Source organism: Botryllus schlosseri, chromosome 9 (assembly GCF_051294905.1).
Source record: "Botryllus schlosseri isolate E-star chromosome 9, Bs_hap1, whole genome shotgun sequence".
In the NCBI taxonomy this organism is placed as follows: Eukaryota; Metazoa; Chordata; class Ascidiacea; order Stolidobranchia; family Styelidae; genus Botryllus; species Botryllus schlosseri.
The window spans coordinates 9,465,461-9,492,972 of NC_137244.1; the positions used below are offsets into that span (position 1 = coordinate 9,465,461).

The 27,512-nt window shown below is 38.5% G+C and overlaps 1 protein-coding gene and 1 long non-coding RNA gene across 4 annotated transcripts; one reads left to right on the forward strand and one right to left on the reverse strand.

Annotated features, from left to right (window-relative positions):
* LOC145446036 (linear primary-alkylsulfatase-like) lies at nucleotides 1-27,188 on the reverse strand. Its single transcript, XM_080324221.1, has 4 exons — nucleotides 26,944-27,188; nucleotides 6,433-6,540; nucleotides 2,188-2,370; nucleotides 1-1,824 (listed from the first exon to the last, which is right to left on the reverse strand). The coding sequence occupies exons 1-4, from the start codon at nucleotides 27,020-27,022 to the stop codon at nucleotides 623-625; spliced, it is 1,572 nt and encodes a 523-aa protein (XP_080180347.1). The 5' UTR covers nucleotides 27,023-27,188; the 3' UTR covers nucleotides 1-622.
* LOC145446048 (uncharacterized) lies at nucleotides 17,362-24,078 on the forward strand. Of its 3 annotated transcripts, none has more exons than XR_013917185.1 (7): nucleotides 17,362-17,906; nucleotides 19,369-19,424; nucleotides 19,773-20,468; nucleotides 21,025-21,214; nucleotides 21,691-21,789; nucleotides 22,444-22,542; nucleotides 22,910-24,078. It is a non-coding gene; the product is annotated as an uncharacterized LOC145446048 (long non-coding RNA). The 3 variants fall into 3 exon arrangements; XR_013917184.1 differs by lacking the exon at nucleotides 17,362-17,906 and having other exon boundaries at nucleotides 18,169-19,424; nucleotides 19,773-19,965; nucleotides 20,349-20,468; XR_013917183.1 differs by lacking the exon at nucleotides 17,362-17,906 and having other exon boundaries at nucleotides 18,168-19,424.
* Nucleotides 27,189-27,512: the final 324 nt, after the last annotated feature.

Consider the following 27,512-nt stretch of genomic DNA (forward strand, 5'->3'; position numbering starts at 1 on the left):
AAACTTCGATTTCTTGTCCGATGACGTCAATAATCTTCCCTTGTGACGTAACAGTCAATTGGGATCATTGTATGGCTCTTTCAGAATTACAATTGAAAATAATACGATTAATGTGGTTGTTTTGACGAAAAAGGTTTCCGACCCCTGGTCTAATATAAACAGACAAAACTACGAATAGTGCGTCCTACACCCAGAATCGGACAAAGACAGGTCATACTGGGGCACGGAAACTTGCTACGCTGCGTTTTATCATAAACTTTCTGTGCATTATGTAGGCGAGAATGTATGCGTGCCTCAGCAAGATGTTGTTATGATTTGTATCAGAAGTAATTTCGAATGCAAAATATATCATCACCTGAAATACAGCCGGGCACCTGAGGCATTCTAAAAATACCATAGCAATGAGATGTATGGCAGCGGATTGTCCATAACCTATCACAGCGCGGATGAAGAGTACATTTACGCCGCGTGTCCGACAGGAAGCTGTACGGCATACAAACTAACTAACTTTTCTGAATGAGGACAAGTCAAACCTCGAACAGATTTTTATATTTGTGCTTACTGGAACGTATGACTAGTCACGCCATAGTTGTAAAAGTCTATTCCTCTCTAAATCGCTATCTCAGGTAGAGTTGACTGAGTCGAAACAGTCGAGAAAATTCTTGTAAATCCTTACGGATCCTTGTAGAATCTCCACATTTCCTAAAGACACCTCCATATCCAAATCCTTTTCTTCGGCCATCATTGATTTGTATGTTGACATGGTCGTCTTCAAATGAGCATCCAGTGCGGTATCATGAGGTATTGGCGAGAACACATCGCATACGCTGTTGCGCAATGTAACCAGATATGATTCTTTAATATCCGAGTAATCAAGTCCGATAGAATAATTCTTGCATTGGCATTCGAGACCATTCACCTTCGAGCTTAGCATACCCAAAACTGTACGCACCGACGACGAATTGATTACAAATGCTCTGACTGACTTGACGCGCCGTAGCGACAAGCCAGTCTCCAACTCAGCGGCGTAGGTTAAATAATAACTTCGCCCGTTGGGGCTTATTTCTTCCGATCCCAGTGCGCGTAGTGAACTGATCCTTATTTGTTTAGCGGTGTTAGCGTGCGATCCCTTTACCGCATTAATATCTCTTAAATATTCCGCTAGTTCGAGAGCCCATTTATCATCAGCGATGATATGCCGTCCCATCTTCTTGTATTTTTTCATTGACCTTTTGTGGGAAGATTGAGCTTCTCGTAATATTGTCAACGCCGCACTGGTGTTACTGAACCTGGAGCGTCTCACCAAGCGTACGAGGCGCGACGCGCGTTCCTTATCCGTCATCGGATGGAGATCTTTTGGATCGCCGCTAAACCACCCGAGGTAATTGGTGAAGATTCCACGAATCGACCAGGCTACCGTTCCGTAGTGCTCTTGAAGATGAGGATGGTCGCGGACCTTGTCGGGGAGACGCAAAACTTGGATTATTTCTGTGGCGGTGTATCCTTTGTTAAGAAGGCGTAGCGTCTGGTCGTGTACGTACTTGATTGCGTCCCGATAGATAAGAAGGGTACCGGCAACCACTTCCTTGCCAATGACGGGTCGTGTGTGCGAACCGACTAAGTACTCCGCTTTCAATTCTCTTACGCGGTCCAGGCTTCGGTACCACTGCTTTGCACTGCGGGCTGGGCTACCACGGATGGTATACAAGTTCGGGAAGGTTTTGTAAAAATTGTCTCCTGGAAGCGCAGTTTGCAATTTGGGAAGCCAGACTGTAGTTTGGTCGTTGGTTTCCCCGGGAGTATGTATCAGCTCGAACTCGACTCCTAAAATATCACAACTATTTTAAAAGCAGGGTATGCGAGTATGTCCATTTCTAATATTTCCGTGACAGGAATACACAATTATTATTAATTATAATCTATCTTCGTATCACTTCCATTTAAGTAATGAAATCGCAGTTTCACGCATTAGCTTATGGATTTATTGCGATCATGATCGATTATTTTATTATGCAGAAGTGTCGTGTCGTGTCCGACATCGACGCAGTATTTGTAGAAATACAGCTATACCTTCGCCTGTAACGCAACCCCTTGAGAAATGCATGGCAAAAGCTGTCATGAGAGCATATTTAGCAAAATAGCATATTTTACATAATCCGGTGACACTAATTCCTCATAATGACTTACCGGCCACGCAGAAGCTTTTGTGCCGCACATACGTTATAGTAGGCTTTGGTATGATTAATTCGGAGTCGGTGTTGATCAAAAGTTCTGGGCCAATCCCGGCACCAGTACGAAAATTGTCGATCTTGGGAATAAGGGATCCCAGCATTCTCACTCCTCTTGACAGTCCAATCTCGTAAGTATCCGCTAAATAGTAACCATCTCAGGTACAGATATACTATTAAGCTAAACAATCCCTTCCCTATTTGCATTCTCATATGACATGCGATGTAGCCTATTTTGTAAAACACAAAAAATTCTCTCAATCGAACATCGACCTCGGCGTAGTCCTACTGCCTGATGTAACAATGCTCGATATTGATCTACCGACTTTTGATGATATGTTTTCACATGTCTAGTAGACTGTAGACCTGGGCTTCCCAAACTGGTGGTCGCTATACCCCTATGGGCCACCCAAAGGTACCTCATAACGAACTTCATTGGTGACAAAGAACATATCAATTATCGAAGCAGCCTCACTGTTAGGGCTCTGGTGAAAAATTATTTTGCCTCTGATTCCAATCGCTTTATTTCGAAGCAATGATTCAAATCGGGATTTCATTTTTTATGGTTTTACTGATAACAGCGACAGTGATACGACTTGGGATGATGGCGACTATGCTAATCAATGTGCTGCAGCATATCGCATGAACTCAATAATGCACATCTCGGAATCACTATCTAAAGTTGTAAATTTTCAACCACTCTGACAATAATGGTTCGCTAGAATCACCATTGAGCCGTTCCAATATCGAGGAGACATTTCGTAGGGCTTGGCACAATGATTCCGGTTATCATATCTCATGGTAATGGAATATTGAATATGATGACTCGAGACGAGAGATGATTTTTGGAGTACTGAAACTATATGTTCTTGTAGTCAAGAGTTAATTTATTAACGAGAATTATAGTTTCGATGCTACTTTCAACTGTGGAGGCTGTAAACCTAGATTATCCGTACTTCAGTATACCAAACATGTAGAACAAAAAGCTACGCAAGGTTGTTAAAACGACATCATTGTGAAGTCGTAATCTACCCTCCACAGCATTGGTAAAAAGTGCAATAATGAAAGAACAATAACTAATAATAATGAAAAAAATACCAAGGTATCTATTTTATGTGGTGTAGGACTGGCATTATATGTCTTGCAGTTCACAAAGTGTAAATATTTGAACGATTCACGTAATTTGTACTGTTGTGATGTCATAATTTGTGATACTCTAATACTCGACTCGACACTGGATACTCGATTCAGAATAGAATCACTGTTTGTTTGTTTGTGCTATTCATGGTGTTTGTCGACTACTATGGTCATTTACACTAAGCCGATATTTTTCAGTTTTAATCCGTAGCTGCCGACTTGTAGCACGGCCCACTTCTAGGCTTTTATAAGACACCGCCTACGCGGATGAAATGGTGGGGAGCAGCCTAGATAAACCTCCAACTCTTAGGTAGGAATTCTGCAGGGCTGTAACCAAGTCACACGAGTCTGAGTCACAAGTCAATCTCCGTTTTATAGTTTTGACTCGAATTAAGTTGAGTCATTTTCAATTCACCACCGAGTAAAGTCCGAGTCCAGTCACGGAGTAGATTGTTGAGTCTGAGTCATAGTGTTTCGACTCGAGTCCGAGTCCAAGTCATTGCGTTGACTGTTCAGGTTCAGTTCCGAGTTAATGTCTTGCGAAACCCACTCTTTATAACGCTGCTCGGTGATATCGAATGCTTCGCATTCATAATATACTAATTTTCCTCACTTTGAACAGTTTCTGGTAGCATTTTAAAGTACCGTTACTGATGGACGAAATAATAATAGTGTGATAACTTTTTTATTTTTCAAAATTACATGCAAGTGCCGGTTTTGATAGACCCAGTCTCGAGTCATATGAGTTGGTCCGAGTCATGCCCAAGGACTCGAATACAAGTCGAGTCAAAGCCCAAATTGACTCAAGTCGAATCGAGTCATTTCTCATTTTTAAGAAAATGACTAGAGTCAAGTCGAGCGACGAAAACGTCGCGAGTGGAGTCATTACAGCCCTGGAATTCTGGAATCGACCTCGGTCGGACTCGAACCCGCAATCCATTGATTTTGCCGCTGTGGATTATACCGCTATGCTTTCTCGGCACACAGTATCGAAACTCACTCAGGTACTTAATGTTGCTCAGCTCTAGTGTTGATGAGCGGTACTAGACCCGAGTCAAATCTGAATACTCGATTCAGATTAGAATCTTTCAAGTTCGACGTCACCAAGCCCTCATGGCGAGTCAAATTGGAATCATCCATAACACTATCATCTTCATTGAATAGACAATGAATGTGGTTGGTGAGATATAGGGTGGTCTCTGGATGCCATAAACGATGTCCCATCTCATCCCATAATCCTAACCCTTCCTCAACCCATATCACTCCCCCACCAATACCCACCCAAATTATCCACCAACCATCATAAACGATAAAATTATGAATATAAAGACTTAATATGGACAATACACGCATATGAACGCCAATTAGCAGCTAAATCTACTACGACTTCAGTCTTCGCCTTCGACAACGACTGAGATGAGATGAGATGATCCGATGATGGAGACGAACCAAACCGAAAGAATTGCATTTATGAAATTATTGATATTTTATGTATACCTAATTGAATAAAAATCACAAAAACGGTAATGCACAATCACATGGTTGTCCATTTTCTCAATAATAAATCACATTTACTCATGTTTCCAGAAAATAAAACAGCAGCAAAAATCAATTAAAACAGTGCGGTTGAATTTAAGTCAGAAATCAAAGCTGTAAATTTGAATTAAATCCTGATGATTTAAATCAGCCTAATTTGAACCAGAAACCTACTTGCTTTAGATTTTATTATTGAATGATTGAAGTTTGTTTTCGGCGACCTTACTTCCTCCCTAATTTGTGATATGCGACGCACTTACATGTTGGCCTTAGATATCCCTAGGCGACATTTTTGATTTGTTGAATGCTTTTTTTGAACGAATAATTGAGTTTATCTACTATGACGATGCTGATTCCAAATTTGCCGTCCGAATTCACTCATCACGTCACAATTTTCCGCAAAAATCGAATGAAATTTTACGGTTGTATTAAATACGTTTTCAGGCCCTTTGTGCTAGACCCTGAAGCTTTCAAAACGTCTCGACACAAGATGCATTTGGCTTTTTCTGTAGATTTCCAAAAAAAAAAGTTTTGCCACACATCTGAGTTTCTCTTCGCACTGACTTCTTCGAAATTCGCTATTACCCCGACCTGTATTTCAACTCCACATCACCGTCTTTGCAACGCCCCGATACTCAGTTACACTGCGACAGAAGACATTGTGTTGTTCATTGTTATTCCATAGTTGGTTTTAATCTCAAATAATTTTGAATTGTTTTAGACAATCAGCCGAGTTTGTGACACTGCTTGTTTACCAAAGTAGGAAATATGGCGCTACGTAAGCCTTGGTAGATGCTGTTTACAAATCCCGGGATTTCATTGGGATTAATCCCGGGATCGGGATTGCTTCAATTCCCGGGGTTCCAACGCTAGTTTGAATGTCGTGAGTATGTTTAGACAAACGATGCCGGTTATTCATAAAAGTTGCAACTTTACATCGAAAAGGAATGAAAACTGTACTGCTGTAAACTTTATAATCTTGAATTTACGGAAGTGGAATCGGCATTCCCAGAGTAAGCATTATTGTCACTTTTACAAGCTCTTGGTGTATTTTTCATGTCACACAGTTTATTATATTTATCCTTAGGGGAGGTCAAAAGGTCAAGAGAATAAAGTGGGTCGTACGCAAAGTCGTCTTAGAAGCCATGTTATCGACAATAGAATTGAAACTAGGTACTCAATTCGATATCTTAATTTCATATAGCGATGTAATAACTGAAGAGAAAATATCCGAATACAGAAGTTGGCTAACCAAAATAATTCGAAACATTTAGCGTTTCTAAAACCTTTTTTTTAGATTTCAATCACTATTGCGCTTACTACAATATCACAATTTGCTATCGCAGACCGTGTTTCGAGAAGACGGGTACATTCAAATTATTAGGTCTCTTATAATAAAGGTTTTAGGCGCTAATTAAATGGATTCAACAATCACTGGGGTAGTCATGTGACTGATTCTGAATCCCGCCCGGACTTTAATATGCATTATGACATCTATGCCTAAGAAATATGCATGCATAGCTGCACTCACAAAATCCAAACATGAGGTCCTCGGTGGTTTCGTGCGCGTATATTTCAATGGTCTCATTCGATGTCGCTTTCTCAGCTTCGATGATTGCGTTGGCACCAGTGATATGATCTGCAACGATATCATAGGTGGATCGTTTATTGCCGGGTTGCCAAACTCATTTTATCCGCGAGGCATGTTAGTCTCTTTGCTCCCATCAAACAAACGACTAGATATTCTATAAATGAATTGATGTGTACAGTATACTCACAGATATCAAAATAATGCAGAGTTAATTATGTCAAACTGTATTTTCAACATGGAGCTCACATTGAACTTTGATGAATATTTTTTGTGGTGATTGATACATGTAGTCGTGTACGACTGCATCTGTACTTGCCAATGCCTGTGAGAGTGGGGCAGTCCCAAAGGATTTCTCTATCCTTTTCGGTACACGCGACAACGGGCAACCGAGGTTGGGAGGTGGGATTGGGGGTGGATGGGGCTTATGATTTCACTTCCAATGAATGAATTCGATTAAATTTTTTACAAAACTAGGCAATTTACGTGTTGCCATACGCGTGACAACGAAACAAATTCAGACCAGCCCTAAACATCTTGTAGTCTCTTTTCGCCACGTAAAATTATTTGAATATCGTGCTGCGGTACGATTTCAATAAATCATTTCAGTAGCTAGGCGTGGTGCATGGAAACGTTGTTTTGTAGTCGCATATGTGAGCGCTTGAAGATTTTCTCCTCAATTTGGTTCTGAACATTTTGGCATAAGTGCGGGGAAGGTTGTCAAATTCCATCGCCCGACTCCAATCCTGTTTCTTCAAAATGGAGTCCGGCTCCGATCCGAATCCTGCCATATCACAAACAAATTATGAATCCGGCTGCCTCAAATAAAAAATCTTCTCAATATCAGTAGTAGGATGGGATTCGTTTGGTACGCACCAATCATACGTGTCGAGTCCGCCCCTGAGGCTATTACGTTCATCGTGAAATTTCGCCACGTCGCCTTAATTGCCACGCCTACATTGCCACATCATCCGAAGATATTCTAATGTTTTGTGACTTTCAATACCGATTTTCCATGCGTATTTAGCAATATGTATTTGTATAACTTGCTTCCGAGAAATATACCGATTTTCCATGTATATTTAGCAATATGTATTGAATAACTTGAAATGTATCATCACTAATTAATTAATATAAAATGCGATTTTGAGCGCTGTGACTTGAAAATATTAATCCCTACGCTTCTGATGAATGATTTTATGTGATAAGGAGCTTGGTAACATTCAGATTCTGCAACGATTATTTGGATATACATTTTAGCAATACCCCGCTAAACTATAGGCGGTTATATTACTCTATTGGTCGGAGATAACTCATCCGTCCATATTTTTAAACTTGATTTATGTGTACAAGTTAAGGTTTCTGCGGTCTCCACATTTACGACTTATTTTGATTAGACGCGGGTAAGCGATTCTCAAGTTCGGAGCTATGGAAACAAATCAGTCGCTTGTGCTCGTTCCGAAGTCGAAACAGCTTACTGAGCTTAGTAGCATGTACGCGAATCCCAAGGCGAAAATAATCGAACGAACTATAGCCGCAGGCGCGCGATTCTCAGGGCTGTAATTATACAAACACTTTATCTGCATATACGCGACCCCCGGCGTTATAACGACAGGAACTAATTAACGCGTGCTGAAGCCGTAAATTTAGTCAACTTCAATGAGATAGCCATGATTTAAAGATGGTAATATCTCTTAATGACTTTAACACTCTGAATTTTAAATTATCCACACCTATGAGTTGAAATGTTGTTAAGTAACTAATGTTTTCAACATGACCAAAACGCAAAGTGCACGAATTTCCATGTTGATCAAATACCACAAAGCGAGTCATTTAAACATTGTTGCTAGATAATAACGCTTTCGGCTACAACAAAGTTGCCCTGCAACAAAAAAAAAATAGAAGCTCTAATGATCATGCAGAGGAAAAGTTCAATTATACATCGAATTATTCGAATAGACTAACTTCATTGTATAGGTATGAAGTGAAATAGAACGGGTTTGACGCAAAAGTTGCTATTGATCATAGACCAAGCTTGCTTTCAGAGTCGGAACCTAAATGCATATGAAAATTTAAGTAGGTTTTCCCCACACGCATCAAATGTAGGCCTACTCAAGTGTTTATGAGGTGGCGAATAGTTCGAAAGTTGTTGGTATGCAAGGATATCACATAGAATGTGGTTTTTCTGTAAACTATAATCCAGTGATCTATTTTCAATGACTATACTTTTATTAATCTAAACTAAGTTCTATTAGTAGGCAAACCATAGGAAAGTATCCTCTGATAAAAGCAGAAGTAATTCGTAATCCGTGAAATAAATAGATAGCGCGCAATATGAGCGGTGCTGCGATGACTGACAAATACTTCGAATTATTGTATAGAATAGCGATTTCGAACTACGTGAAAAGTTAGTCGAGATCACGCATTTTCCATTTTTGCTATTGATCATAGACCAAGCTTGCTTTCAGAGCCGGAAACTAAATGCATATGAAAATTTACCTAGGTTTTCCCCACACGTATCAAATGTAGGCCTACTCAAGTGTTTATGAGGTGGTGAATAGTTCGAAGGCTGTTGTCATGCAAGGACGTCACATAGAATTGTGGAGTTTTCTGTAAACTATAATCCAGTGATCTATTTTCAATCACTATAATTTTCATTAATCTAAACTAAGTACTGTTAGTAGGCAAACCCTAGGAAAGCATCCTCTGATAAAAGCAGGAGTAATTTGTTATCCGTGATATAAATAGATGGTGCGCAATATGAGCTGTGCTGCGATGACTGACAAATACTTTGAATTAATCTATAGAAGTAGCGATTTCGAACTACGTAAAAAGTTAGTCCAGCTCACGCATTTTCCAGCTCTGCGATAATTTTGATCACTATGTTTTGATAATGACTTGCTTCCGAGAAAGAAATAACATTCATTATACGTTAGATGATACTTTTCCTTGATATTCTATCATGTATATTTAGGACTAATGCGACATCACTATGTGTACGACAGTTCTGATTGGAACACCCTAATTTTGCGTATCACACCACAAACTGCGCAAGCCTTCAAAGTTGATAAGTAAACAAGTATTTGCACTCCATCAGAATACTAAAGTAGCTTTTCGCGTATATGTACCTAATACTAAAGTGTTTATGATTTCAGATTGCTTCAACTTCATGACATTTTCAGTATTAACAGAAATATAGACCTAGAATACTAACTTTTATTCGTAAATAGCTACTTCAACCTTAATTTAATGGATTTATCTGAGATCATTGCTTTACTTACTCTCTCCAAAATGTGCATTATACAAGTACGTCACCATCGAAACCATCTGGCTATAACTATCTGGCAGTATAATTGCAGCAAATACTCGGGTACTAATTTTAAAGTAACTTAGATATCTAAATGAGCTCTGCGAGTCGCTGTTATCTCGCATCTGACCATGGAGTTAACACCGGTATTACCTTCGCTCACTGATGAAAAAGATGAAAGTTATTCCAAAAGTTTCGAAGATGTGTTTTATAATTGCTTGAAACACAGCCGCTTGGTTAACATCACAAAACCGCAATTGAACTCAAGATTGCCATACACGGAATCGCTGTTAACGATGTCTGACTGCGGCGATGTCAGTCCGATTCCGACAAACACGAGTCCCTTCCAAACTTTATTGTAGTCGAGAGCGGTATTATCAAAGAATCCTACAAAGCCATCCTGCAACAAAAATAGAAGCCCTAATGATCGTACGGAGGAAAGTTATCGTGTCGGGAACCGAATTGGAGGGTAAAGCTGAGTTTCATCATCGAGAGATGATATGGGCTCTGGAGAGCAGATACACTATATATCCATGCTAAAAGATAATTTATAATTCCTAAGCAAAGCATGTAAATCACCTACCCATCCTCCATTTTTCATAATCCACTTTAGTCTTCTGCTAGCAATGTAATTTCCGACTGTCTGTATAATAGCTTCTATATGGTCCCCGTGATGTTCATCCTCGTTCTTGCGAGCAAGAATGCTACCGACCACAAAAAGGGAGACAATCCTACCCCAATTTTCTTTGGTATCTTTGTAAATTTCATCAGCTATCATCAGGAACATTCGCTCATCGGGTAAATATTCTTTATATTTTTCATTGACTTCGACATCACCATAGCGGAGACGTTTGGAGACTGCGTTTAGGACAGTTCGATGTCGCTCGAACATTTCATCCCCAACTCGACGTAAGGTTCTCTCTGCTTTCGTATTTACCTTAACGCATGAGCCGTCGAGTTCGTACATGATAAAATTCCTGGTCAAGGAATATGCTTCGGATATAATTTCATACTTTTCTTCAGTGACCGAAGGTGATACTCGTGATAATTCCATGCTTTGAGGAGAATAGCGAGTCAGAGCTTATTTCGAGATCTAAGCTACTTTGAAAATGAGTATCCTAGGATTTGCATAAGTTTCATCTATATCGTACAATGCGTTTTCGCGGTCCAGAATGACTTATGGCAATGAAAAATAGTAAAAATGGTCTCTTAAGCATTGACCACGGTTTTGTTTTCGAAAGATGTCGGGATGTCGGTATCATATTTTCTAAAACTTAAACTAGGACCCGGATCCGGATATCAACTCTGAATCGACAAACCAATGAACAATATTCAAACATGTTACACCCCCATGTTTCCATGAAAATAACAAGACATTACACATCCAGTATACTTCACGATTGTTCATAGATACCAAGTATTCGCGTAAACGAGGTGTGTGACATTACATACATCATGGATAACATCATGGTCGCCACTACAAGCATCATGGATTACAAATTCATGTTCTGAAGTCTCATACATGCACCGACTCTGTACATTCAATGTGGGGGTAGCTGACTTGGAGACAGAAAAACACACATATTTGACCGTGACATGGTCTTAGTATGAACCGACATGCATTCGACTTGTGGAAAAATGTGTCGCACACTATTTCACCGAGATTACAACCCTTTCACGGTTCACAACTTGATATATCAACTTCACAGGGTGGTTCGGATTCTCAGGTAGACTTGAATCGTGATCCGGATCTCGGAATATAGTAAAATCGGGGTATGTAGGATAATTACTCACTCACTACTCTATATGTTGGTGGTGGTCATACCCTGCAAACTTTTTTGCTGCGAACGTAGTGTTTCACCTTACATCAGTTGGTTCAATGTATGTATCGGGTCGTGAAAACTGTCGCTGTTTTGACTATGTGTCACAATCAATACCAAATACGAGAATTCGTTACTCGTCGAAACGCCGCAGTCAGACATCGTTAACAGCGATTCCGTGTATGGCAATCTTGAGTTCAATTGCGGTTTTGTGATGTTAACCAAGCGGCTGTGTTTCAAGCAGACATGGGGTGATTACTTCATGAATGTAATCGATTGCGATTATGATTACTTCTGAATCACGCGATTACGATTACGATTACGATTACAGCAAAATCAGGAAGTAGTCGATTACGATTACGATTACATTGGAAAAGTAATCACGATTACTCACGATTACATTTATTTTGCTTCTTAGAACTAATCTTACAAGATATATTGAAGACAATATAAGGATTGCGTCCTGCGTCGAAAAGGCCTAATGAGATAACAAACTTTCTCAATAAATGATGCGCTATTTGCTTGTTACGTCATAATTTACCCATTGCCCAACTTGATAAGGGACGATTTATCGCATCCAACGATTTGCATTCTTGCCAGGTCCGTAACTGCCGCACCCTAAACTCCCCAATAGGGTGGTGAGAGCGCTCGAAGGGGACTCAAAAGTATTTGGTAAAACCAAAATAAATTATAGAGTATTTTCGTGAGATTTGATTAACATGAACATTTTTTTCGGGCTTCGTGATTTAAATGTCTCTTGATAGCTTGATTTTGAAATGCATACCTCTCACCCCCGTGGAAAAAGTATGCATAATTTACAGGAATAAGCATTTCGGTGCTGGTCATTACCAAGCCACGACATACCAAAAGACAAATGCAGTTTCGGCCAACATACGACTCCAAGAAGTGTATTACTAAAGAAAGACCTTGGCCAAAACTTTGAGCATGTGTCCATTGTCAATAGCCGCGTTGGGTGTGTGTGACTAATAATCCTATCCTTAGAATTTGAGCCAGCAATACAAATGCCACCCGGGCCACCCACAGAGGAATAAAGACAGGGCAATTATTTGTCCGTGCGTCTCACGAAAGTTTTTCTTTTCGTCATATACGTTTGCGTGACTTCAATATCTTTTGATGTTATATATAACAGACCGGAGGTCACGAATTAACAACATACAATAAACTAATTACAATAACATACCAGATGTTATAATTATGAATTACGTGCCTTCAGCTCCACAGGTAAATCTGACTATCGGGGGCTGAGAGAGGCTTAAAAATGAATAGTAATATATAATGTAATTACTATAATATTATTGACGATAATTCAGTCTTCAACTTGAAAATTGATCACCTTATTGGGACCCAAGACCAACGTTCTGAGTGCGGGACGAATTGCTGTTTTGGTCCTTATTCTAGCTACAACCGACACTATCATGGCATATAAACGGATGGCTTGGAGCAGGTAAAGAATTGCAAAATAACGATTGGCGCCCGTTTAAAGTAGGCTACAGAGCATAGGTCTCAAACACGCGGGCCGCATGCGGCCCGCCAGATCCTTTTGTGCGGCCCGCGACGACATTTTAGATTTTCATTAATTTTACAATATATAAGTGACACATATATCTTTTCAAGTTTTAAAGTGAAAATTCGCTCTTAAATGGCTCCGAAAGCCTGAAACTATCCATCAAACTTCTCTATCCGCGCCCATGCAGTTGAAGATTCGATCACTATTTCGTAGGGATGGTGTGAACCTCTGAAAGGTTCAGGTTCGTGTGAACGTGAACCTATTTGGAAGGTTCTGTGTGAACGCGAACGTGAACCTCATGACGTCACGTGACGTCATATTGCTAATTCCAACCCTACATTTCAGTGAAGTGCTAGCCTAGCCTATATTAATGTACATTATACACAATGCCTAGCGACGACTCGGGTCACATATTGTCACAATGCTGAAGTACATACATAGACGTTTTAAACGTCGCCAAATGTATCAGCAGGGACAATCAAATGATAATGAAATAAATAAAATCAATATCTTCCGTCGCTTTACCAACAATTTCGGTGAGGGCTTGCAAGGGAATGTAAGCTTAAGCCCTAACGGTCCAGGCCTACCGGACAATGCATTCGGCGTCTGAGTATCGCGACGGTGATATTGAGCAGAGTGTAAAACGGGTTTCTATACTTGCTACCGATATTACTCCATTTGCAAGTTATACAGCAGTAGCCAACACCCCAATCGCACGGATTTTGTTTTTATGATAGAATAAACATATGAAGTCATGATCGACCCTGTACATTTGCCAGATTTTTTTATATAAGACAACGATATTAATTCCATTGATTGGTTGAATAAGGATAGATCGCTGACTACATGTAGTGTATTTCGCTCTTGATGTTGTGTCATTGAGGGTCAAGCTCACAGCAGAGAGTCAATAAATATTCACAAACGGAAAGCTGGATATTTCGAGCATATTTTTTAAACAAAGCAAGTAAAATTTTTGAGATTGTCTAGGTGCATGCTCGTTTAGTGCTGATTGTTTATGCTGCCAGCGCAATGCATATAGAGTGGCCCACAGTTGAAATGCAACAAATCTCCACCAAAGATGTTATAATGAAGTGAAAACCGTAACATATGAAAAAGGTTCACAGTGCAGAACCTACCAAGGTTCGTTTGTGAACGTGAACCTCTAAATTTCGGAGGTTCACACACAGAACGCGAACGTGAACCTCACGTTCACACCATCCCTACTATTTCGCCACATTTCCAATTCATGATGATAAACCCTGACCCTTAGACGATAGTCGTTTACAGCACTATGCTTATAGACGATTCGTGACTGAAATTTGTGAGTTAGACTTGGACGCGACCTTTATTAGAATTACTTGGACTCGGGCTGAGTCGATGGCCAAATGAAAATGACCCGAGTGGACACTGAGTCATGGGAATAGTAATAGATCAGAAGGTCGCAGCTTGGTCGCTTACAAAGCAAGTAGTTATGGCAATCATTGGCAATCTATTAGTTAAGCTAAACCATGTTAATAAGGCCACTTAAATGTACTGAGTGCCGTAGCGGTACGCTCCAACGATGTAACAATGGGTTGTTCGGCGTTCCGACATTTCTATAACTATGACACATTCATTAATATATTTATAATTTTATTTTTCCGCTCTAATATTCGAGGGTAATTGACCATGAGCTTAATAACCCACTTATCAGAAGTATACCCGAATCCTGGATTGGGCTGCACTGCTAAACCCCAAATGCTGTGATATCAGATCAATCTCGATTATCAATCTGTTGAATTCACAATATTCATAGTTGCTGCAAAATTATAACGTGATAGCTTTTATGATAGCAATATATATTTTTCCGCTCACATGGCGTCTATATCTTATAATTAATATATATCAAGTGCAACATCACTTCTATTGAAATAGTTATAATTGTGATGATTTTTTCATGCCAGGCCTAAATTGACAAAAGAGTAAATAACATTTTTATGATGTGTGTTGAATGTCAGTCTGATATTTCGGCTCCCTTTCAATAGGACAATTTCATCCCGTCGACTAAGGCCTACTTGGAAAGACATGGAATACCCTTATTGATGCTGCGGCCCGCGGCGTCGTAAAAACTGGAAAATTGGCCCGCGAGCACTTTTGAGTTTGAGACCTCTGCTCTAGAGTCTTATGATAATAAGATAAAGTGACAATAAAATTCTGCCTTCTACTTAATACAGACACTGCACGTTGTCGTTACGTGAAACGGCAAAGAACGGTTCGGTTATGATATACATCAGCAGCTGTTGATTTTTAATGCTTCGTTGTGGAAATTGTAATGTTTTATTTGGCGAGTACAAAATTTCAAATCTTTGCTCGGTGTACGTAGCCTACGTACTAGGGATGGTGTGAACGTCTGAAAGGTTCGTGTGAACGTGAACCTTTTTTAAAGGTTCTGTGTGAACACGAACGTTAACCTTATGACGTCACGTGACGTCGTATTTTTAATTCCAACCCTACATTTTAGTGAAGTTATAGCCTTTATTAATGTACACGATACCTATAGCGATGACTCGGGCAACATAATGCCACTATGCTAAAGTATAAATTGACGTTTTAAACGTCGGCAAATGTTTCAATTGGGGCAATCAAATGGTATAATAATCCCATAAAATCAATATCTTCCGTCGCTTTGTCAACAATTTCGACGAGGACTTGCAAGGGAATATAAGCTTACGCCTGAACGGTTCAGACCAGCCCGACAATATATTCGGCGTCCGAGTATTGTGACGTTAATATTGAGCAGAGTGTAAAACGGGATTGTATACTTGCTACCGATATTACCCAATTAACAAATTATACAGCAGTAGCCAGCACCCCAATCCCACGGATATTGTTTTTATGATACAATAAACATATGAAGTCAAGATTGACCACGTACACCTGCTAGATTTTTATTCATTAGACAACGATATCAATTCCTTTGATTGGTCGAATAAGCATTATTCTCTGGCTACATGTAGTGCATCTCGATCTTGATGTTGTGTCAATGCTGGTCAAGCTCACAACCTAGAGTCACTATAAATATTCACAAACGCAATGCTGGTTATTTCGAGCAAAATTTTTGAGATTATCAAGGTGCATGCTCGATCAGTGTTGATTTTTTTATGCTGCCAGCGCCATGCATTGAGTGGCAAGCAGTTGAAGTGCAAAAAATTCAACCAAAGCTGTTATAATGAAGTGAAAACTGTAATATGTGAAAAAAGTTTACAGTTCACAACCTACCAAGGTTCGTTTGTGAACGTGAACCTCTAAATTTCTGAGGTTCAACACACACAGAACGCGAACGTGAACCTCACTTTCACACCATCCCTGGTACGTACTGCATAGGCCTGCTGCTCGCCAAACACCAACAGACAAATTGTGTTTAACTATAAGCATAACCTTTAAAGTTTAAACAAACATCAATACATAAGTTACCATTTGGAACTAGGCAGAATGGTGATTATTATCCTGCTGCGAGGTAGTGGCGTCTGGAGTGTTGCGATAACCTGGTACATCGCACGGCAGGTGTTCTAACAATCACACGACAATGAACGGCTAATATCTATTACATACAATGTCTGGATACTTCTTACGCAATCATGAGCGAAGCTAATATTTCTGACGTAATAATGAGCAGTGGTGTTTGTTAATCAGACGTTTGTGCTATCATTAACCTGGTATAATATCTTTTCCTTGTTCGCGAATGTTGAGTTTTATGTCATAGTCCTTGCACAAATAAAAAGTAATCGCTCTTTCACAAAGAAATCGATTAGATATAGGAAGTATTCGATTACGATTGCGATTACTTCGGAATTTTTTCGAATGTAATCGATTGCGATTACGATTACTTGAAAATGCTGTAATCGTCGTAATCGATTACGATTACTAATCGCGATTACCCCATGTCTGGTTTCAAGCAATTATAAAACACATCTTCGAAACTTTTGGAATAACTTTCATCTTTTTCATCAGTGAGCGAAGGTAATACCGGTGTTAACTCCATGGTCAGATGCGAGATAACAGCGACTCGCAGAGCATTTAGATATCTAAGTTACTTTAAAATTAGTACCCGAGTATTTGCTGCAATTATACTGCCAGATAGTTATAGCCAGATGGTTTCGATGGTGACGTACTTGTATAATGCACATTTTGGAGAGAGTAAGTAAAGCAATGATCTCAGATAAATCCATTAAATTAAGGTTGAAGTAGCTATTTACGAATAAAAGTTAGTATTCTACACTGTAAATCCGCAAGGTCGTATTGAACACTTCATAACACTTTTTTCTGCGTACAGACACACTTTTTGGGCATATAAACGCATTGGGCCATTATCGTCGCAACGCTTCTGCGTATTTCTCCGTTTACATGTAACACTTCGTCACTGCGGCCTATTTTCAAGAAAATTTATACTTGGTAATTTATCATCAATTTTGCATTCATAAACCATCGCTACGTTTGGAGATCACATTAAATCACGGTATATGTAAAATAATATTACTCACTTGACCCAACACTAAGTTTACGGGTAATATTTCAATGAAATATACATATTTCCCTGTGACGCAGAGGGGTCACAACCTTCGTCACGGTAGAGCGCGCTCGATTTCAGTTTGGATTTGAATTGGTGGTTCGTCAGGCTTCAGGCAGAGAGTAAGGTACACGAAAAAACTTGGCGAACTGGATAAATTGAAGCAGTTTCTGCTACCTGATGGCGTAAAGGATCATAAATTCCATGTACTGTAAGGTATGGAGATGCGGTAAATGTTATTGAATGTATGTAATGTGAGAATAGTCATAAAATTAACTCGTTTTGACATTGCAGTAACGTCGTTTGTTTTAGATGTTTTAGCAGGCTACTCATATCCCTTATTCATATGAATGTTCTTTAGATGTTTTGTAGTATATGATTCGTCTGATATTATTGCTGGATGATCGAGCTTCGAATCTGATAATATACCAGGCTGCGACCAGATCCAGTACTACAGTACTGATGGGAAGCTGCTATAAAATTAACTTTTTTTACATATGGATAAAGGGATGCTCTCTCTATCCACACTGAAATATCACTATGTAGGCGATATTGTGGTCCATTGTGGACAAGTACTGCAATGTCAGCAATTGAATGCCGGTATGACAGTCATGCAACGGTTTTGATTGTTTTTCAACTGCAACACGTTTTACACTGTAGGCGTACTGTTTGTTCCAAGTGGTAAGGTGTTAACTAAAGCGATTTTTTTGAAATGTCAAAATAGGTCAGAATTTTGTCAAAATTGTACCGTTAGGTCAAAAATTGCCAAAATTCTTTACAAAATCAAAATTTTGTTGGCAACTTGCATTTCGTTTGTATCATAGATGATTGCACTGTCGGTGAACTTATCATTTTAAAATTTACATTTTGTAGCCTACTTTATAGTCCTACCGTTGTAGACGGACCATCGTCTGCTCATTGTGAATCATAAACTGTCAAATGAAACAAATACTCAACGTAGCCTATTGCACTATCCTAACTGAAGCGAGACTGCGTGGGCATTGGTTCTTCTATTAAAACCGTATGATGAATACTTGCAATGTAGACAACTTTGTCATAATGAGAGAGAGAGTGCAGTGTACGCACAACTTCAGTGTTGCCGGCCAACAACTGCAGCTGGTGAACGTTCTTTCTTCATTCTTGCCAAGCTACTTAGTTAGGACAGACACTTTCTACCCGAAAATGTAGGAAAGTATCTTTCGTTGTACTACAACAAATTTTTAATTATTTCTACCATAATACGAGATGTAACTAATATTAGAATTATTCATGGGTCCAGATTTCGATAAAATAAGTTCTTTTTCATGTAAAAATTTGTCAATTTTCATGCTAAAAGATTTTTTCAGATCAAATTACTTCGGAAGAACAGACAGCTCCAGCCAGAAATAAAGATAGGTTCTGGTAATACAATTCTAACACTATGTGAGAAACACCTAATTTAAGTACATGGGGTCAAAATTAAGTTTTTCATCATCAAAATATGTGTGAATTTGAATTTTTTAGTCAAAATCTTACCTTTTTAGGTCCAAAAAATCGCCCCAATAATAGCACAGCCAAACAAACAATCTTTTCAACAAACCATGGATTACAAGGGGTAGTATTTGTTTTGCCCAATCCCCAAATTTGACTTTTCTGAGTTTATTGTGATACGGTAACTGAACTAAACTCTATTTTGCAGGTAGTATGTATTGAACTTGGCACCTTTTTGAAATGCATTTGCTGTATGGAATACTGGTAAGCATCACGGTGTTTTGTAAGTGAACTGGTATATCCTTAGAGAATGAATTTGATTCTGTTGCAATCGGTTATCTTTGTGAAAAAGATTTTTATGAAAGTTTGCTGGTAAAATTTCACAAAAATTGTTAACAATCCAGGAAGTATACTAACTGTGCCAGAGTAAAATTGGTGGTAACGTCATGTGCAACTTTCCATTCCATTACTCAATTATTTTATGAAATACACCCTTCTGTCACGCACAACTTATTGCAGAAAAAAAAACTGTATCCAGTATGATATCTGCGTGATTACTGAGCAGTTCAATTGAATTGCGAATTTTTGCAACAAATATTTTCTTTTCAATAGTCTTGGATTGATCCTCAAATTCGTTCAACTGATGTCCACTCTTTAAAAAGAGCCCCCTGGGTCTACCGTGCTTGCGCTATCAGACAATGTTGACAGTGACGTGAGGAGTCGTTCGTAACGGGTTTTGTGCCGGCACAGTCATCTTACGTGATACAGACCTTTGTCTCAAGAGCCCATGGATACATGTGATTATGTAAGCCTATTTTTTCATTTTATATATCACCATTGATTATGTAATTTGCTGGTTTTTGCAGTCCTACTTTTCTCACGAACTATCTCGCAGAGTAGCTTACGGGCTATTCGATATGAGCTGAAAAAGGCTTCATCTGTGTACACTGCACAGTAAAGTGTACCCTGAACTGTGTACACTGAACAGAGATGTAGTTGAACGTAATGAGCTCGTGTAACTTGTACTTTAACTATTGCTTACTGAACTATAATGGGCTAGGTCAGTGGTTCTCAACCTGGGGGGCTGAGCACCTCTCCTGCGCTTCTGTAACCTATCTGTGTGAAATATTTATATTTACTTCTGCATCAAATTTACAATTTTCCTTTGTAATGTTTCGTATTTTCTAGGAGCAGCATTTGGATTTGACCAGTAAAAAAAAGATCCGCCATGGCACGCCACGAATCAGGGACTCATCAAGCCTGGGTTGCGGCTGATGGAAAGAATATGAAAAATGCCCTAATGTGCAGGTAGTATGTATTGCAATTGGCACCTTCTTGAAATGCATTTGTTGTTTTAAATCCTGGTAAGCATCGCGGTATTTCGTAAGTAAACTGGTATATCCTTAGATAATGAATTTGATTCTGCTGCATTTGGTTATTTTTATGAATGTTTGCTGGTAAAATTCCACTAAAATGATTAACAATCCAGGAAAGTATGCTACTCGTGCTGTAGTAAAATTGGTGGTACGGTCACATGCAACTTTCCATTACAATAATTATTTGTTCTATCAAAGACACCCTTTTGTCACATACAAATGTATCCAGTGTGATATCTGCGTAATACTGAATGCCGGTGACGTGATATTTTGTGATACGATTTTTGATGTACAACGTTTTTTCGAGTTCTCTACCAGTTACTGACGATTACCCCTGACGAGTCTCAGCCGAAAATATTCGGGCTCATTTCAATATGCATATACTATTCAATTTTATATTGAAGTTTTGCACCTCGAAGAAGCTGTTCGAATATTGAATAGTTCCCTTGTATTGCAAATTTTTGAAACAAGTATTTTCTTTTCAACAGTCTTGGATTGATCTTCAAATTCATCCAACTGGTGTCGACTCTTCGAAGAGACCCCCTGGTTCTACCGTGCCTGTGCTAACAGACAATGTTGATAGTGACGTGAGGAGTCATCTGAACGGATTTTGTGCCGGTGCAGTCATCTTTTGCGATAATACTTTTGCCTCAAGAACCCATGGAAACATGTGATCATGTAAGTCTATTTACTCATTTCATATATCACCATTGATCATGTAATGTGCTGGTTTTTGCAGTCCTAATTTTCTTAATAACTATCTATATATGCGATATGAGCTGAAGAGAGGCTTGATCTGTGTACATTGAACAGAGGTGTTGTTGAATGTAAAGAGCTGGGGTAACTTGTATTTAAACTACTGCTTACTGATCTATACTTGGAACATCAAATTGAGATCATTTCCCATGTCGTGCTAATTCCAAATAATTTCGTTAATTAAATTTAATCAGGAAGGAAGTATTTTGAAAGATTGAGAACAATTACAATTACTGCAATGAAGGAAAAGTATTCAACACCTTCAAAGTTTTTTGTACTAAAGACAACCAATGTGTCCTTTGTCTGGTCAATTATTGTAATGGAAATCCAAACCCATAGGAATAACGATTCTACTATATTTATTTTCGGATCTTGTTTGCAATCAATTACATTTTCAGCAAAACGAGTTTGATGAAGTCAACTGTCTTCTTCTCCAAGCCAAATTGAGAGACAAGCAAATACAATCCAAGACCCAAGCGCATGTCTTATTGAAACAGGTATCGTAATCTTTCTGTTTTGTGGACCATACAAATATACATAGACCGTTCATAGACGTTGTGCTATAAATTTCATCCTGAGTTACAGTTCTGCATTCTCACTGTGGCCTGTGCGTCTGAATGTCAATGTAAATGTCAAAATGGCCGAATTGAAAAAAGCGCGGACCTAATTCAAGATATTTTTATTAGTCGTTATGCGAATTTTAGTCCTTCTCAGTGATAGGATTTCACATGTACCCGAGCGCCTTTCCTGCGCTTGTGTAACCTGCATGTGTGAAATATTTATATTTATTTCTGCATAAAATTTAGAATTTTCATTGACATATTCAAAACTTTGGAATTTAATCACATTTTCAAGGAGCACAACTTGGAGTCGACCAGTAGAAAAGAAGCAAACACCATGCTAATTCCAAATAATTTCGTTAATTAAATTTAATCAGGAAGGAAGTATTTTGAAAGATTGAGAACAATTACAATTACTGCAATGAAGGAAAAGTATTCAACACCTTCGATAAGATGTCACAAAGTCTTTACTAAAGACAATCAATGTGTCCTTTGTCTGGTCAATTATTGTAATGGAAATCCAAACCCATAGGAATAACGATTCTACTATATTTATTTTCGGATCTTGTTTGCAATCAATTACATTTTCAGCAAAACGAGGTTGATGAAGTCAACTGTCTTCTTCTCCAAGCCAAATTGAGAGACAAGCAAATACAATCCAAGACCCAAGCGCATGTCTTATTGAAACAGGTATCGTAATCTTTCTGTTTTGTGGACCATGCGAATATACATAGACCGTTCGTAGACGTACATAGAAGTTCTGCTATAAATTTCATCCTGAGTTACAGTTCTGCATTCTCACTGTGGCCTGTGCGTCTGAATGTCAATGTAAATGTCAAAATGGCCGAATTGAAAAAAGCGCGGACCTAATTCAAGATATTTTTATTAGTCGTCATGCGAATTTTAGTCCTTCTCAGTGATAGGATTTCACATGTACCCGAGCGCCTTTCCTGCGCTTGTGTAACCTGCATGTGTGAAATATTTATATTTATTTCTGCATAAAATTTAGAATTTTCATTGACATATTCAAAACTTTGGAATTTAATCACATTTTCAGGGAGCACAACTTGAAGTCGACCAGTAGAAAAGAAGCAAACATCATGGCACGCCAAGAATCAGAGATTGACCGATCCTGGATTGTAGCTGATGCCAAGAATATAAAACTGCTTCAGTGAAAATGAAGTATTCAGAAACATTGTTGACGTTTTGAGCTACTATGCATTGGATTGTCATACCCTGAAGGAGTGGTTCTCAAACAGGAGAAAGCATTTGAAGGGGCGTGAACCCGCTGTCAACTAAAATCTTTTTCGCACATGGCAGCTTCTACTTATTTCTCTGTGTATGGTCAGAATTTAATATTTGAATATTCTCTCATCAACAACTATTACCGTCACTGCCATCCAACTATCAGTTGGGATTTTTAGCGTTCTGGTTGCTTTTTTTAATTTCATGATACGACGATAAGGGGTGTGTGAATTTTTTTGCTATCATAACGGGGCGTGTCCAAATATGTTCATGAACCAGGGCCCTGATGACTTCCAGATTTCATATTTTGCAGCAGACTGGCAAATAACAACAAAATCTTTTCTGTAAATCTGCAAAATTTGTATGGACTCAAAGAAACGATTTCTTTGTTATTTAAACAAAAGTGATTGGCATTAACCTGATATAAATCCTTGTAATGCAAGCCCAAAAATATTTTTGATGCGTGGTTAGCAGGCCCAATTTCATTAAAAGTAAAAAAATACTTTGTTACTTGTTTATCGTGGTAGTGGTAGTGAAACTGATATATTCATTGTTTGTTTTTTTACAATAAAATTAGAAATTTACAAGCCATAATTTGATCAATTATAAATATGTTTTAATGATTTGTGTTGATCATGTTTTCCGTTAACGGATGTAACCAATGAATTTGATTCCATGCCATTGTCATGAAAGTTAAAGATACTAAATGATATTTTGTTATCACTATCCCTAATTCCCTATGCATTCATTTTCATGATTGAACGAGTTGCATGATATTTGTAGTGAGTTTGCTCTTGATCATTTGTGATGTTCGTGATTTCATGGACTATTCCGGAAACGGTTTCAACTGCTGATCTGAATTTATGAAACCCTGTCACAACAGCTATTGGAAATTTCAATGTTTGCACGTATTTAATCACCAAGGTTGGGTATTATAAGCGTCATCTATTCATGAATCAATAAAATCTGATTTTATTTTGAGCCCTGCGTTCCGGTGACTAGTCAACCAGCCACTTTGAGGCTGAACACTTTTTAGGTAAACACTTTTAATTTAAACACTTCGCAACACTTCTAGGCGTTCAATTTTTGGATCACGTTTCGTGTTCAATTTTCCGGGTTGAGTAACACTTCAGAATTTACAGTGTAGGTCTATATTTCTGTTAATACTGAAAATGTCATGAAGTTGAAGCAATCTGAAATCATAAACACTTTAGTATTAGGTACATATACGCGAAAAGCTACTTTAGTATTCTGATGGAGTGCAAATACTTGTTTACTTATCAACTTTGAAGGCTTGCGCAGTTTGTGGTGTGATACGCAAAATTAGGGTGTTCCAATCAGAACTGTCGTACACATAGTGATGTCGCATTAGTCCTAAATATACATGATAGAATATCAAGGAAAAGTATCATCTAACGTATAATGAATGTTATTTCTTTCTCGGAAGCAAGTCATTATCAAAACATAGTGATCAAAATTATCGCAGAGCTGGAAAATGCGTGAGCTGGACTAACTTTTTACGTAGTTCGAAATCGCTACTTCTATAGATTAATTCAAAGTATTTGTCAGTCATCGCAGCACAGCTCATATTGCGCACCATCTATTTATATCACGGATAACAAATTACTCCTGCTTTTATCAGAGGATGCTTTCCTAGGGTTTGCCTACTAACAGTACTTAGTTTAGATTAATGAAAATTATAGTGATTGAAAATAGATCACTGGATTATAGTTTACAGAAAACTCCACAATTCTATGTGACGTCCTTGCATGACAACAGCCTTCGAACTATTCACCACCTCATAAACACTTGAGTAGGCCTACATTTGATACGTGTGGGGAAAACCTAGGTAAATTTTCATATGCATTTAGTTTCCGGCTCTGAAAGCAAGCTTGGTCTATGATCAATAGCAAAAATGGAAAATGCGTGATCTCGACTAACTTTTCACGTAGTTCGAAATCGCTATTCTATACAATAATTCGAAGTATTTGTCAGTCATCGCAGCACCGCTCATATTGCGCGCTATCTATTTATTTCACGGATTACGAATTACTTCTGCTTTTATCAGAGGATACTTTCCTATGGTTTGCCTACTAATAGAACTTAGTTTAGATTAATAAAAGTATAGTCATTGAAAATAGATCACTGGATTATAGTTTACAGAAAACACCACATTCTATGTGATATCCTTGCATACCAACAACTTTCGAACTATTCGCCACCTCATAAACACTTGAGTAAGCCTACATTTGATGCGTGTGGGGAAAACCTACTTAAATTTTCATATGCATTTAGGTTCCGACTCTGAAAGCAAGCTTGGTCTATGATCAATAGCGACTTTTGCGTCAAACCCGTTCTATTTCACTTCATACCTATACAATGTAGATAGTCTATTCGAATAATTCGATGTATAATTGAACTTTTCCTCTGCATGATCATTAGGGCTTCTATTTTTTTTTTGTTGCAGGGCAACTTTGTTGTAGCCGAAAGCGTTATTATCTAGCAACAATGTTTAAATGACTCGCTTTGTGGTATTTGATCAACATGGAAATTCGTGCACTTTGCGTTTTGGTCATGTTGAAAACATTAGTTACTTAACAACATTTCAACTCATAGGTGTGGATAATTTAAAATTCAGAGTGTTAAAGTCATTAAGAGATATTACCATCTTTAAATCATGGCTATCTCATTGAAGTTGACTAAATTTACGGCTTCAGCACGCGTTAATTAGTTCCTGTCGTTATAACGCCGGGGTTCGCGTATATGCAGATAAAGTGTTTGTATAATTACAGCCCTGAGAATCGCGCGCCTGCGGCTATAGTTCGTTCGATTATTTTCGCCTTGGGATTCGCGTACATGCTACTAAGCTCAGTAAGCTGTTTCGACTTCGGAACGAGCACAAGCGACTGATTTGTTTCCATAGCTCCGAACTTGAGAATCGCTTACCCGCGTCTAATCAAAATAAGTCGTAAATGTGGAGACCGCAGAAACCGTAACTTGTACACATAAATCAAGTTTAAAAATATGGACGGATGAGTTATCTCCGACCAATAGAGTAATATAACCGCCTATAGTTTAGCGGGGTATTGCTAAAATGTATATCCAAATAATCGTTGCAGAATCTGAATGTTACCAAGCTCCTTATCACATAAAATCATTCATCAGAAGCGTAGGGATTAATATTTTCAAGTCACAGCGCTCAAAATCGCATTTTATATTAATTAATTAGTGATGATACATTTCAAGTTATTCAATACATATTGCTAAATATACATGGAAAATCGGTATATTTCTCGGAAGCAAGTTATACAAATACATATTGCTAAATACGCATGGAAAATCGGTATTGAAAGTCACAAAACATTAGAATATCTTCGGATGATGTGGCAATGTAGGCGTGGCAATTAAGGCGACGTGGCGAAATTTCACGATGAACGTAATAGCCTCAGGGGCGGACTCGACACGCATGATTGGTGCGTACCAAACGAATCCCATCCTACTACTAATGTCCATCCAGGATCTAGTAAAATCCTGGTCACTACTCCCAAGTACCAGAACTACAGAAAAAGGTGCGAATCCGGTTCCAACCCAGATTCGGTCAATAATTAAAAAATTCCGGTCTATATGCAGTCGATAGATCCATGGCCAGCTCCAATAGGCATGACACCAGCATTCAGAATACATTCTCTAGTGCTACTTAGGCCTATATAAAATCCATTTCGTAATATTTATATATATCTATATAGCCTAATTCTTCATTTCCATTACTTGGAATATCGGTCTTTAATAGGTCTATATAATGTAAATAAATTCAAGCATACTGACAGACACCAAATATTCCGTTACCCGTGTGGAAGTGCGTGAGAATGATCGCTTTCACAGGCTTGCTTGATATTTTCCGGAATTCTATTAGAATTGCCTCCATACTATCAGGGCTTTCGGTCGTGTCTACGATCAGTATGCCATCGTCGCATGTAATGATATGCACAATAACATGTCAGAATAGCAGTAATAGAAGTTATTGCAATTGTTTCGATGTTCAGGCACCGAGAGAGAATATTTTCCGAGCAAAACCTGTCGTAGGCCTCAAGTATGGTAATGGTTATGGTTAATTCGCACCCCGACCTCGTACCGTATTTCAATAACAACATTCTTGTGGGAATATTTAAAATTTTATTATGAGAGTTGACTCGTAGTCTTATAGAATTGAGTTAAACTGTATTTGCAATTACGAAAGAACGTTATATTCCTAGTATCCCTTGTGGCCGTCAGGAATCGTTTGTCTAGAGGTGTCCTATGCAGCCTGCGGGTTCCGGACTATTAGGCACCGTCTCAGCTATCTCAGCAAGTTTGAAAAATTTTGTCATATGTGGGGTGTCAACCATATCAAATCCTTCCCCGTTTCCCAAAATCAA